The sequence below is a fragment of the Marmota flaviventris genome, chromosome 10 (assembly GCF_047511675.1).
Source record: "Marmota flaviventris isolate mMarFla1 chromosome 10, mMarFla1.hap1, whole genome shotgun sequence".
Lineage (NCBI taxonomy): Eukaryota > Metazoa > Chordata > Mammalia > Rodentia > Sciuridae > Marmota > Marmota flaviventris.
This window is the reverse complement of record NC_092507.1, coordinates 30,491,614-30,505,783: the sequence shown is the minus strand read 5'-3', so window position 1 is coordinate 30,505,783 and position 14,170 is coordinate 30,491,614. Positions and strand designations below refer to the sequence as shown.

General features: G+C 37.3%; 1 protein-coding gene across 1 annotated transcript in view; it reads right to left on the bottom strand.

Moving 5' to 3' along the window:
* The window catches only part of Zmpste24 (zinc metallopeptidase STE24), a 41,782-nt gene that overhangs the window by 23,601 nt on the left and 4,011 nt on the right, over positions 1-14,170 (bottom strand). The window contains exons 3-5 of the mRNA XM_027937280.2: positions 5,656-5,742; positions 1,192-1,308; positions 370-522 (exon numbers count right to left, since the gene is read on the bottom strand). Of these exons, the coding sequence (XP_027793081.1) occupies positions 370-522; positions 1,192-1,308; positions 5,656-5,742 (357 nt within the window). The remainder of the gene's footprint in view (positions 1-369; positions 523-1,191; positions 1,309-5,655; positions 5,743-14,170) is intronic.

Genomic DNA, 14,170 nt, shown 5'->3' with positions numbered 1-14,170 from the left:
GAGTCAGCGTAAAAAGAAGAAAATGTATAGTCCATCAACTCTTCCATTTATATACCCAAAAGCAAAAATCAAGGAAAATTGTTTTTGCAAGCATTCTTCCACTAAGCTCCACTCCCAGCCCTTCTTATTTTGAGACAGGTTCTCATTAAGTTGCCCAGGCTGGCCTCAAACTTGTGATCCTCCTGCTTCAACCTCCCAAGTAGTTGGGATTACGGGGATGTACTACTGTGCCTGCCCAGAGGGAAATTTATAGGAGCACCTACATATATTTCATCTTCTTCTTAAGAACTGTTAACATGCTAGTGAATATTATATCACAGTGATATCATGAAGGAACTTTTGTAAAAGAAAATTAAGTATTTTACTCACCAGAGAAACAACTAATGTGAAGAGCCAGGCATATATAAAAAAATAGTCACCTCCAATTTTAATAATGTAAAGCAGAAGTGAAGACACAGGCAATAAAATACACTGAGTCACAATAAATTTCTTGATTGCATCTTTCATAAAAAACTCCAAAGTCTAAAAAAAGAAAATACCACCACTAGAAACTGAGAAACTTTTTTGCTTTTTTAAATAGCCAGCAAGTGAATACAAAGGATACATTACTAGAACAATTTTTAAAATTAACATGCAGTGAGACTGTATTATATGACTCACACTAGGCAGCCTAAGATAATAAGTAAATCTTCTGCATTTTACAGCATAAGATAAATTCACTTAAATGTTACTAGTTGAAAAACACTAAACATTAGTGTTCAAATAATTTATAACAAGACTTTTTTTTCATAATTTTTTTTTGCAGTTATAGATGAACAGAATGACTTTATTTTATTTGTATATGCTGCTCGAACCCAATGCTTCACACATGCTAGGCAAGTGCTCGGCCCCAGCCACATAACAAGACTTAAAACATTTTTTTTTAGTTGTCAATGGACCTTTACTTTATTTATTTATATGTGGTGCTGAGAATTGAACCCAGTGCCTCACAAGCACTCTACCACTAGACAAGCATTCTACCACTGAGCTAAAACTCCAGCCCCGATATACGAGACTTTATTTTAAATTATGATCTTTATCATACAATTAATTCATTCTCTAAAGTAGCAAATTATGTTAAAATTATTACCAGCACTAAACAAAAGCACAGAACATTTTCACGTTAAAAAAATCCTGTATTTTTTATTATACCTGATGGTTGAAACCATGTTTTTCTTCTATCACAAATGTATTATAAAGACTCCATGGCAAACCAGTCAATGCACTGAAAAGTGTAGCCAACAGCAGAAACACCAAGGATTGAGTGATCTAGGCACAGGAAAAAAATAATGGCAGTTTTTAATAATATAATATAAATTCGTCCTCCTCACCCCACCTGACTTGGTAGTGGGGACTGAATCCAGGGGCATTACCACTGAACTACATTCCCAGTCCTTTTTTACAATTATTATTTAGAGACAGGATCTCACTAAATTGCTAAGACTAGTTTTGAACTTGGATCCTTCTGCCTCAGCCTCCAGAGTAGCTGGGAATGCAGATAATGTAATTCATTCTTCAAATAAACTACTAGGGAGCAAATCAACAAATATTTGCTGAGTACTCATTCTATTCCAAGCAATGTGCTTGATCCTAAGGTTAATACACAAACTGAAATATCACCCTTATCCTCAGAAAAAGTTTAATTCAAGGGAAGGAGTAAAAGAACAAAACAATTACTCTTCTATTACATAGGCACTATACCAAAGTAATCTTAAATCATATAGATAAAGTGGTTAAAAAAATTCATAAAGAGACCGCAACACATGCTGATGAATTCAAGAAAGGCTTACAAAGCTAATGAGGCTTGAGATGCCTTTCTGGAGAGAAAGAAATTATTGGGACAGGAAAGAAGAGAGAAGAGGAGGAATTTCAAGCAATTTGCAAAAAGTATGGAGAGAGAAAGTAACACCCAGTGTGTGGAAGATGACAAGATGCCAGGTCTGGTTGGGATCAGGAAGGGAAACTTAAAATGGAGACTTAAAAAATCTGGACCAGGGTAAAAAGGGTAGGGTAAACCCAGTTTTTCACAAAAAAAAAAAAAAAAAAAGACAAAATGCAAAAACTTACCCTCAATAATTACTTTTCTTTTTCTTTTTTTTTGTACCAGGGATTGAACCTAGGGGCACTTTACCACTGAGCTATATCCCTAGTCCTCTTTAGTTTTTATTTTGAGACTGTCACACATAGGTGCCCAGGCTGGCCTTGAACTTACGATTCTCCTGCCTCGGCCTCCTGAGTTGCTGGAATTATAGGCACTTCTGGCTGGTTAAATTTATTGTACATCTAAAGATTTTCATAATCTGAACTCAAATGCTTCTTTCCATTACTCCTCTTTATGAACGGTTTACTCCTAACATTCACAAAAGTTGATAAAGGAATCGTGACAGAAAGATACCCTGGGGAAATGTGCAGAGTATACAACCAGCAGCTTTTCTCAGAAGATTTCTTTTCTTTTTTTTAATAGTTTTTTAGTTGTCAATAGCCCTTTATTTTATATGTGGTGCTGAGAATCAAGCTTGGGACCTCATACATGCAGCAAAGCAAGTGCTCTACCACTGAGCCACAATCCCAGCCCTTCTCAGAAGATTTCTAAACCAACCCAGAAAGGAAAAAATATCCTAGGACAGGATACTCCCATGCAGTGGGGGAAAAGGGTTTTAACCCATTGCTTCTCAAAGGCAACAAGATCTGGCTCTATTCCTGTCAGTGAACACCTCAAAGCCATGGGACACAGAACATTTAAAAGTCCTATAACATGAAGGGGAATGACTCAGACCAACCCATCTTTAGTAATGGCAAAATGCAGCCCTTTTTTGAAGATAAACCAACTCATTTCACCTCAAATTCATGATACAGCAAAAGAGCTCCAAAGCATTCAAAGTCCATTATTTACTGAGAAGGGTCAGGTCATATCTCACTGTCCACAAATAAGGACACTGATTATGAGACCCTTGTTGGTAGTTTGGAAAAGCAGAAATTTTTGCCAAAACACATACTGCCTATACCTAGGATAAGCTGAGATCAACCTCCTTTTCTTCTTCTTTTTAATGTAGAAAATGATTTTAAGAAGTGCATGCTCATTGCCGAATTTTTTTGAACTAAACAAAAATTAAAATTGGGGCTAGGGATATAGCTCAGCTGGAAGAGTGCTTAACTTGCCTCACATGCACAAGGCCCTGGGTTCAATCCCCAGCACCAAAAAAAAAAAAAAATTAAAATTATCAAATTCTCCTCAAAGAAAACCACTTTTGACATTTTGGTATATACTATATAAAAAATATATTTCAGACTTTTTAGAGATGTAGAGTATGCTCACAAAGATGTATGTACAAGGATGCACACCACTATAGTTTAAAAAAATTGAAAAAAACCCCAAATTTATCTGAATATTCATCATAGGATACCAGTTGTATAAAAAAAAATCTACATGAGTATGGGTATATGAGTATGGTGATACACACCTGTAATTCCAGTGACCTGGAGGCTGAGGCAAAAGGATTGCCAAGTTTGAGGTCAGCCTCAACAACCTAGTGAGACCTGTCTCAAAATGAAAAATAAAAAGAACTAGGGGTTGGGGCTAGGGTTATGGCTCAGTGGTACAGCACTTGCCTCCCATATGTGAGGCACTGGGTTAGATCCTCAGCACCACATAAAAATAAATAAACAAAGAAAAGGTATTGTGTCCATCTACAATTAAAAAAAAAAAAAAAAAAAACAGAACTGGGAATGGGCTCAGTGATAAAGGGTCTCTGGGTTCAATCCCCAGTACCAAAAAAGAAAAAGAAAAAAATAAATAAGCATCTATATGGATATTCACATGCATGCTTTTATTATGTTGTTTCATATTCTGACTTTGCCATTCAGTAATAAATTATATGAAGTAATAGAGCCATCACATTTTACCCTTTTAGACTGGCAAAAATAAAAAGATCATGCATATACTAAATGTTAGCAAGGATCCATGAAAAGACTATTTTAATGCTTCATACACCATGGAAGACTATAAACCAAAAGAGCCTATAAACCAAAAAAGTTGTTTTAGAAGGGAATTTGGCAGCAGCTATCTAAATTCTAATTGCATATAACCTTTGATTAAGTTGCTTCCATAAATACTCATACATAATGCATAAAGATTTAGATAACAGATGTGCACTATAGCATTATATGTAATAAGGAAAATCTGAAACCAACCAATAGATGAGTAAATAAATACATGATACATGCACATAATGAACGTAGACAACTCTTGCTTCACATAATAGTCTAAAAGCATAAAAATGACTATGCAAACTCAATCTTTATATTTTAATGATCAATGTAAAATTATGATTTTCCTATCATCTTTAAAAATTTTGGTTATCATACCAGCTTTTAAATGTATAGGAAAACATTTTAAAAATAAAATTTGTTAGTATCCTGTTATTTCAAATATTGGAAATACTGAGGTTTTTTAAAATTTTCTTTTTAAAAACTTAAGAGCAATTTGGTTGGGGGTGGGCGCATGCTTGTAATACCAACAGCTAGGTAGGCTGAGACAGGAGGACTGCAAGTTTAAAGCCAGCCTCAGCAAAGTCAAGGCACTAAGCAACTCAGTGAGACTCTGTCTTTAAATAAAATACAAAATAGGGCTGTGGATGTGGCTCAGTGGTTGAGTACCTCTAAGTTCAATCCCCAGTACCCAAAAATAAATAAATAAAATAAAGCAAACCATCACAAATAATTTATGAAACAAGGCAGAGAATGTGTAAGCAAATTTTCATACCACATGGCAAATCAAACTCCCAAACTTGGGCAGATAGAGAGATTGCACAGGAAAGAGAGGTCTTAAAGAGTCTGATTGCCTCAGAAAAGGTATTCAGAAAAGGGACACAGAATGAGCTGAATTAAAACCCAGTATACCTACACATACAGGAGATTCAGGATTTCAAATACACAATCAGGAAGGAAGTAACATCTGGCAATTTTCAAGTAGAAGTCAGGAAGCAGTGCTGTAGTATCTATTATAGATGGAGAGTCTCATGTTTAACACTTTACCCAATAACTAGATTTCTTAGAAAAGTGGATGGTCAACTCAAGCAGCTCAAACTTTCTGTCTTATCTGCTAAATGTTTAGGACCCAAACATGCTTAGTATAGGTTCAACAAATTCATGCTTCTTTTTTCATTGCACAGAGTTGTTCCTAAGAAGCACAAAGTGCATTTTCCAGCTCCCTTGCATCTGGGTAGACCAAATGACAGGTTCAGCAATGAAATGTGATGGCAAAGGCCAGGCATGATTTGGGAGTGAGGGAAAATAAGAAGATGGTAATCTCTCCACTATCTCTAGGACACTGGATGAAAAGTGACTGGACCCTAGTTTACCCATGGAATAAAGTCATCTACAAACTAAAAATACACCTGGCTTTTACATGAATGAGAAAAAAAAAACTATTGTGATAAGCCACTGAAATCTGGGGGTTTGTTACAGTCACCAGTATCATCCTAATACAGGGGCAGACAAGGATTGTGCAGCCAGAGAAGCAAGTCTAATGATGGTAGGAGCCAAAATGTTAACTTCAGTATAAGTTTGCAAGCATAAAAAAGGATTTTGACAAATATATGCTAATGAATCACATACCTCATATTCTGGTCCAAAGCCAGCATAACCACAGAATCGTCCAGAAAGTCTCCAGAGGTAAGGGATTCCTCCAAAGAGAAGAATAAGCTACAAAACAAAGCATACTTTGATTACATCTCAGCAGTACTCGAAACTATCATGTAACATAAGAGCATTTATAAAGAAAAAAGGATAAAATAATTACAGAAGAAAAAACACCTACTTCATTTAGAATAAAATATGTGTTTTTACAAACTGGTCTGGGATTGTGGCTCAATGGCAGAGTGCTTGCCTCACGTGTGTGAGGCACTGGGTTCAATCCTCAGCACCACATAAAAATAAACAAATAAATATTTAGGAAAAAAAAAAAAAAAGAATACAAACCACTGGCTGGGTGTCATGGCACAGGCCTGTAATCCCAGCAGCTCACGAGGCTGAGGCAGGAGTATCCTGAGCTCAAAGCCAGCCTCAGTATCATTGAGGCACTAAGAATTCAGTGAGACCCTGTCTCTAAATAAAATACAAAAAAGGGCTGGGGATGTGGCTCAGTGGAGGAGTACCCCTGAGTTCAATCCCCAGTACCAAAAAAAAAAAGAATACAAACCACTGGGACATTAAGTTTAGACTATTAGCCTGTGTACTACACAGGGGTGAACTGTATGGTATGTACATTATACCTCAGTAAAGCTGTGTAAAAAACAAACCCAAGCTGGGCACGGTGGTACACGCCTATAATTCCAGTGGTTCCAGAGGATGAGACAGGAGGATCTCAAGTTCAAAGCCAATCTCAGCAATTTAGAGAGGCAGTAAGCAACTCTCAGTGAGACCCTGTCTCTAATAAAATATAAAATAGGGGGCTGGGGTTGTAGCTCAGCAGCCAAGCGCTCACCTAGCACGTGTGAGGCACTGGGTTTGATCCTCAGCACCACATAAAAATAAATAAGATAAAGGCATTGTGCTCAACTAAATAAACAAATAAACAAACAAATAAATAATACAAAATAAGGCTGGGGATGTGGCTCAGTGGTAGAGCGCTTGCCTAGCACATATGAGGTGCTGAGTTCAATTTTTAGCACTGCATATAAATAAATAAAATAAAGGTCCATTGACAACTAAAAATACATACATAAAAAAAGAAATATACAATATTATGTGTCAACCATAAATAAAATGTTTAAAGTAAATAAATAAAAACTTTTGTCAAGAGACCACAATAAAAGCTTTATGAATTAGGAACTAAATATAGGAAGGTTAAATAATTTGTCCAAAGTCCCACAACTAATGAGTGATGGAGATGGAATTTGAATCAGGCTACATGGTTCCATAACTGCCTTTTCCATGAAAGGAAAACAGTCCTTGTCATTCAGGACAAAGTTTTATTTGTATGTTTGTTTGTGACAGGGTCTCACTATGTCGCTCAGGCTGTTCTCAAACCTGTGGGTTCAAGTTCTCCTCTCATCTTAGCCTCTGAAGTAGTTGGAACTACGGTTCATGCCATTGTGACTTACTTAAGTGTCAGTACTGATACAGAAGTAGAAAGTCAAGTCAATTTACCAAATCATGGGATAGAATGGGATATCTTTGCCTTCTTCGGGTCAGCAAAAGGTGAATCCTGAGGTAGGGGTCAGGGATTCATAAGAGCAGGCCCTTTTATCAGTACCTCCCTTGTCTTGGGAGATTTAGTGAACACAGACATTCACCAAATCACCAGAACATCAGGAACCAGGAAACAGCTCAGAAGTTGAAAAGAATGCATGCTTAAGAAACTTGACTTTTGGAGATGGGGGTTCAGATCAGTGGTAGAGGTCTTGTCTGGCACCCATGAGGGGGTTCAATCCCCAGCAACACATACACAGACACCAAAAATAAAACAGTAACTCTACTTCTCAACAGATGCTAAATCTCTGGACCTCATTTTGTCAAAAGGCATCAATTTATTTTTTCTCTGGACAGGACTCCTGAAATGCAATGATTAATTACATGCCTTGCTTAAAAGCACAATATTTCGGGGCTGGGGTTGTGGCTCAGTGGTAGAGTGCTCGCCTAGCATACATGAGGCACTGGGTTCAATCCTCAGCACCACATAAATGTAAAATAAAGATATTGTATCCACCTAAAACTATTTAAAAAAAGCAGCACAATATTTCTATTAATTCAGACATGGTTTCTCGTGGTTTGAGGGTTATTTTGTTTTTTTGTGCTGTGGATTAAATCCGGGGTCTTGTACATCCTAAGCATGGGCTCTACCATAACTGAGCTATACCAAGGCCTGGTTTGAGAGATTTAGGCACTATCATATTTCATGGATATCTTTTCGATATGCTTTCCATTTTTATATATGTATTTACTTATTGTGGCACTGGGGATTGAAACCACTCTACCAGTGAACTATACCCAAAACCTTTTATTTTTTATTTTGAGACAAGGTCCCACTAAATTGCCCTGGTTGGCCTCGAACTTGTAATTACATTGCTGGGATTACAGGTATATGCCTTCATTCCCAGTTTGTATGTATGAATAATAAAGTGACTTATGTATTTTTAAGACTACATAAAATGATATCATACTATACTTTTCATCCCACAATTTGCTTTCTGTACTTTTCCATCTGCAGCATCTCTGTGTTCCTATTTTCTACAACCTTACCTATACTTTATATTATCTACTGTTTCGATTTTTACCAGTATGTTGGACTGGTTTAATATCACAGGTCTCAAGTCTGACTTTTAGTCATAAGTAGCAACAACAGCAGTATGTATTAGAAATGCAAATTCTTGGGCCCTAACCAGACTTTCGGAATCAGATACTAGAAGCGGGACCCAGCTACAGGTGAATCTGATGGAAACGAACATTTAAAAATAATTTAAATAAATTGCTGTTTTATAAGCTTCCCTACCTCTATATCCAGGCATCTTCACCTTACAATTATCTCAACCATGGCAGTTAAGTAAACACTGTTCCCAAAAGACATGATTTGGCACTACTATTTGGCATATGCTCCAGTTATTAAGGGAATTGACCTGGGTTGTCATTTCTTTTATCCTATTCCCAACACTAATAAATAATGTAGATTAAGGATTTATAATGCTTTTGGTGAAAGGCTAAAACACCTATTATTAAAAGTCCAGCTTTTAAATAAATATGAACTTTGAATGATTTATGAATGCAACTGGAAACTGCTGTTCCAAACTTTGTTTAATTTACTTTGGGGACCAGGAAATCAAGCATGGTGAACTATAACATTTCCCTATGTTAATAATCTCACTGAGCACACTCCTGGGAATGTCTTAGGACAAGAATTAATGTTCCTAACAAAAGCAATCCCAGTGCTTTTATACATACTACATTGATATAGTCTTGAAAAGCAGGCATGGTGGGAGTATAATAATCTATTTTATAGACAAGGCAACTGAAACTCTGGGTAAAATCATATATCTCTTCCTTCCTTCCTTCCATTTTATTTTGAGACAGGGTCTGGCTAAATTGCCCAGGCTGGCTTCCAACTTATAATCTTCCTCCTCTGTCTCCCAAGTCACCACTTCTCATTTTAAAGATGAGACAAATGAGGCTACAAAAGGCAAAGCTGCTCACACAGAAACACACAGAAATTAAAGAAGCAACAATTTGAGCTTTTCTACTCTTCTCTATTCCTCAGCCATTCCTTTTTTTTTTTTTAGTTATTGATGGAGATTTATTTGAGTGTGTATGTGTGTGTGTGTGTGTGTGTATATATATATATATATATATATATATATATATATTGGGGTGGGGGGAATCTATCTCAGGGCCTCACATTTGCTAGGCAAGTGCTCTACCACTAAGCCACAACCCCAGCCCCCACCCCCGCCATTCCATTTCCTGATGAGATCTCACTATGTTTCTCAGACTGGTCTCTCTGGGTTCAAGTGATCCTCTTGCCTCAGTATAGCTGGGACTGAAGGCCTACAACACAGCACCCAGGCATTCCATTTCTTGAACAGGGTTTTTATTGACATCTGTGTGACTCGGGGGGAAAGTCTGTTTTAGAGAGGCTAGACATTCATAATGCCACTGCTTAATTTCCTCAGGTAGAAAGTATTAAGATAAATGGTCTAAGTTAATCTCACCCTTTGTGACAAAAACATGCAGATCCATTAATTTTTATCAATGTAAAACAGGAATCAATTAACTTGATTTAAAATGAACAGTTTCAAAGTAACACCAAATTTGCTTCCTATCCAATGATAAATTCCCCAGAGATAAATTTGGCACATTCAGGTTATCATCTTTAGAGTTTCAAGAATTGTTTCTTTCATATAATTATAAAGACTTAGATCAGCAGAGTTTAAAACCCAGTTGTCTCACTTAATTTAAGCCATTTAATTTCTCTGAGCCTTCACTTCCTTATAAAGGCAATAATAATGCCTATCCATTCTATTTCATTGTTGTAAACATCAAACAAAACAATGAACATAAAAACTGTATGAAGTGCAAATCATGATTATTGTGCCCAGCTTTAGCCCATCAGTACTGCTTCTAGTTAAGCCACAGCTTACTGCAAGCCTCTTACTTTATATACATATTCACCCAACTTCTATCATCTCCTAGAAAAAACTGAGTTAATCCCATGATCACCAACCATAATAACCAAGTGACTGCCCATCTTTGCTGGAATTATTTACTAGTGACAACCATGGAGATTGAAAATGCTTTCCATGCCAGTTTATCAATGGGGTAAGTTAAAGAACTTCAAAGAAGCAACTATCAGGGCTGGGTATATTGCTCAATAGTAGAAGCATGCTTAGCACACTCAAGGCCCTGGCCCAGCAGCGGAGAGGGGGTAGTTAAAAGAAAAAGAAAAATGAAGCAATCACCAGAGAGGAAGAAGGAAAGTGTCTAAATTCACTAGCTTTATTTCCATCTCTCTCTGAAGGCTGAATTCCTACTAAAGCCCTGAACAGAAAAAAAAATGTGCAGATAAGTTAATTAAAGTCAAATATAATCTGCAATAATGCTACCTCTCCTGGTTTAGTTGGAAGAAAACAAATTTTAATACTAATTTTCAATGTCTCAATACCTAAATTATCTTTGATTAATAAAAATATAATTAAAAAGTCAATATTGAAAAGACTGTGTGCCCAAAAAGCCAATGCAATTTTATTTTCCAAATCTTTTATTTCTTTTTTTTTTTTTTTATAGATTCTTTTTTTTTAAAGAGAGAGAGAATTTTAATATTTGTTTTGTTTTCTTAGTTTTCAGCGGACACAACATCTTGTTTGTATGTGGTGCTGAGGATCGAACCAGGGCCGCACGCATGCCAGGCGAGCACGCTACTGCTTGAGCCACATCCCCAGCCCAAATCTTTTATTTATTTTTCTAAAATACCAAATTAGCTGGGTGTAGTGGCAGCCAGCCTCAGTTACTTAGCAAGACCATGTCTCAAAATAAAAATAAAAAAGACCGGAATAGGGGCTGGGGATATAGCTCAGTGCTTGCCTTGCATGCACAAAGCCTCTAGGTTCTAATCCCCAGCACCACACATACCGCCCCCCCCCCCCAAAAAAAAAAAAAAAGAGAGAGAGAGAGAGATTCAGGTGTAGCTCAGTGATAGAGTGCCCTGGGTTAAATCCCTAGTATAAACAAACAAATAAATGAATAAAATACCAAGATTTTGCTGGTGCAGTGGCACATGCCTATAATCCCAGCAGCTCGGGAGGCTGAGGATTGCAAGTTCAAAGCCAGACTCAGCAAAAGCAAGGCACTAAGCAGCTCAATGAGATCCTGTCTCTAAATAAAATACAAAATAGGGCTGGGAGATGTGGCTCAAAGGCTGAGTGTCCCTGGGAGTTCAATCCCCAGTACCACCACCCGCCCCCCCAAAAAAACACACCAAGATTTGATTTATCTCTTCCAGTATGTCATTTTCCATTACCTTAAGGAAATGAAAGCAGTTCTAATAAACTGGATCTAATCACAATTTCATATTTGTCAAGGAAAAAAATTTTTTTTTAATATTTATTTTTTTTAGTTATTGGCGGACACAACATCTTTGTTTTGTATGTGGTGCTGAGGACTGAACCCGGGCCGCACGCATGCCAGGAGAGTGCGCTACCGCTTGAGCCATATCCCCAGCCCTGTCAAGGAAAATTTTATAACTAGCTAGACAATTTTGTCTTTTGTTTTTGCTGCTACACTGAGGACTGACCAAAAGGGAGTTCTACCACTGAGTTACAACTCAAACCTCTCCCTCCTTTTTTTCATTTTGAGACAGGATCTCACTAAATTGCCTGGGCTGACTTGGAATTTGTAATCCTCCTGCCCCATACTCCTGAGTAGCTGGGATTATAGGTGTGTACCACTGCCCCTGACAATTCGTCATCATTTTAACAAAGCTGTAATACAGTTTTGTTTCTTTAATTCATGTAACAATTATGGTAGCCAATCTCAATTATTTTCAAAGATATAGGAATCTTTCTCTTTGTAGAACTGGTAGACCTGAGAGAGTTCTGAAGGAACAATGGTGATGACAAACATACTATTAGCATACACTATGGAGCACTTAACAATGGATCAGACCCCAACTGTAAATGTTACATATATAAACTCAATTAATCCTCTCAACAATATTATGAGAAACTATTATTCCCATACCACTTTAATGAATGAGAAAACTGGGGCACCGAAATGGTTAGAATGTCTGAAGTCACAAAGCTAGTATGACAGAGCTGAGATTCAAACTAATCACCAAAGCTCAAAGTTACTCAGAATCTCTACACCATGAACTTTCTTCTTGACAGTAGAAAAGAAAATTTCACTTTCTTTTTTGGATTGAATCCAGGGATACTTAACCATAGAGCCACATCCTCAGCCCCCCTTTTAAATATATTTTATTTAGAGACAAGGTCTCACTGAGTTGCTTAGGGCCTTGCTAAGTCGCTGAGACTGGTTTAAATTAACCATCCTCCAGTCTCAGCCTCCCAAGCTACTGGGATTATATGCATGTGCCACCATGCCCAGCTAAAATCTTACTCTTTTTATGTATGAAGCACACATATATACACCCACAGTATAAAAACAGATCTGGGATATTAAAATTTCATGAAGGGGGCGATTAGCAAAAAAAAAAATGTGTAATAGAAGAGAGGGGTAATGAAGGGGAGATCATGAAAAAGGATGGCAAACACTGCTCTATAACACATAGCCTCTCTTTTTTTAGCATGCAGGTAAGACTGGTCCTGTGTTTTGCTAAAATTGCCTCATTTGTTATTTCAATGACTAAATATGAGTTTTGTGCTTATTATATATGTCAAGCACCAGGAATAAAATGATAAACAGACCTTAAAGTACCCCTTCTTTAAAAAGGATCTATCAATTAAACAAGTATATTTAATACAACGTGAAGTACTCTGACCAGTCTTGAGGGGCAAGGAGTTTTCAAATGATTTCTTAGAAGAGATGATGTCTCAGTCAGCTGGATTCTAAGGGAAGAACAAGGATTAACCAACCTCCACTGAGAAGGTGGTCATGAAACATGAGGAGAATGGCACCTTAGGCAGAGATACCAGCATGAAAACACATGCCAAGTCCTAGGAAGCCAACCTCGGTATAGGATCGTCAATAAAGAAGCGGAAAGAAGATTCAAGGGGAAGGAACAAAAAGATGAGCCTCAAGGATCTGTGGCCAGGGCTGGGGTTACCTAGCATGTGTGAGGCACTAGGTTCAATTCTCATCACCACATATAAATAAGCAAAATAAAGGTTCAGTGACAACTAAAAAACTATCAAAAAAATAAAAAAGACTCTATGGCCAGATTGAAAAGGACCTCATAAACCAAGTCAGGAAGTTTGTACTTTATCCTAATGGAAACAGCAAACCACTGAAAGATTTTTTTTTTTTTTTTTTGGTGGTGTGGGGGGATTGAACCCAGGGCCTTATGAATGCTAGCTATATCCCCAGCCCCCTGAAAGATTTTATATAGAATAACAAGATCAAAACTGTTTCAGAAAGATTCCTTTGGCAGGCTAGGGATATAGCTCAGTTGGTAGAGTGCTTGCCTTGCATGCACAAAGCCATGGGTTCAATCTCCAGCATAGCACAACAACAAAAAGATTAACACACATAGTAAGGTCCTTTGTCACAACTGACCTGCAGGTGAAAATCATCATATTTCAACTGACTATGCAGTTATGTATCTGCCGTTTTTTTTTTTTCTTTCCTTTTTTTTTGCAGTACTAGGGATCGAAACCAGAGCGGCTCTACCACTGACCAATATCCCCAGCCCTTTTTCTTTTTTATTTTGGGACAGGGTTCTCCCTAAGTTGCCCAGACTGGCCTCAAACTTGTGATTCTCTGGCTCTGGCCCCAGCCTCACAAGTTACTGGTATTACAGGTGTGTGCCACCATGCCCGATATGTTTTGGATTCTTTTATTCCACACCCATTACTATCAATAACAAAATTATCCCACTCTTCAGTATTTATCCAGAAGAATTAATGTCAGCATATTATAGATATACATGCAAACCCATGTATTTAGCAGTGCAATTCAAAATAGCCAA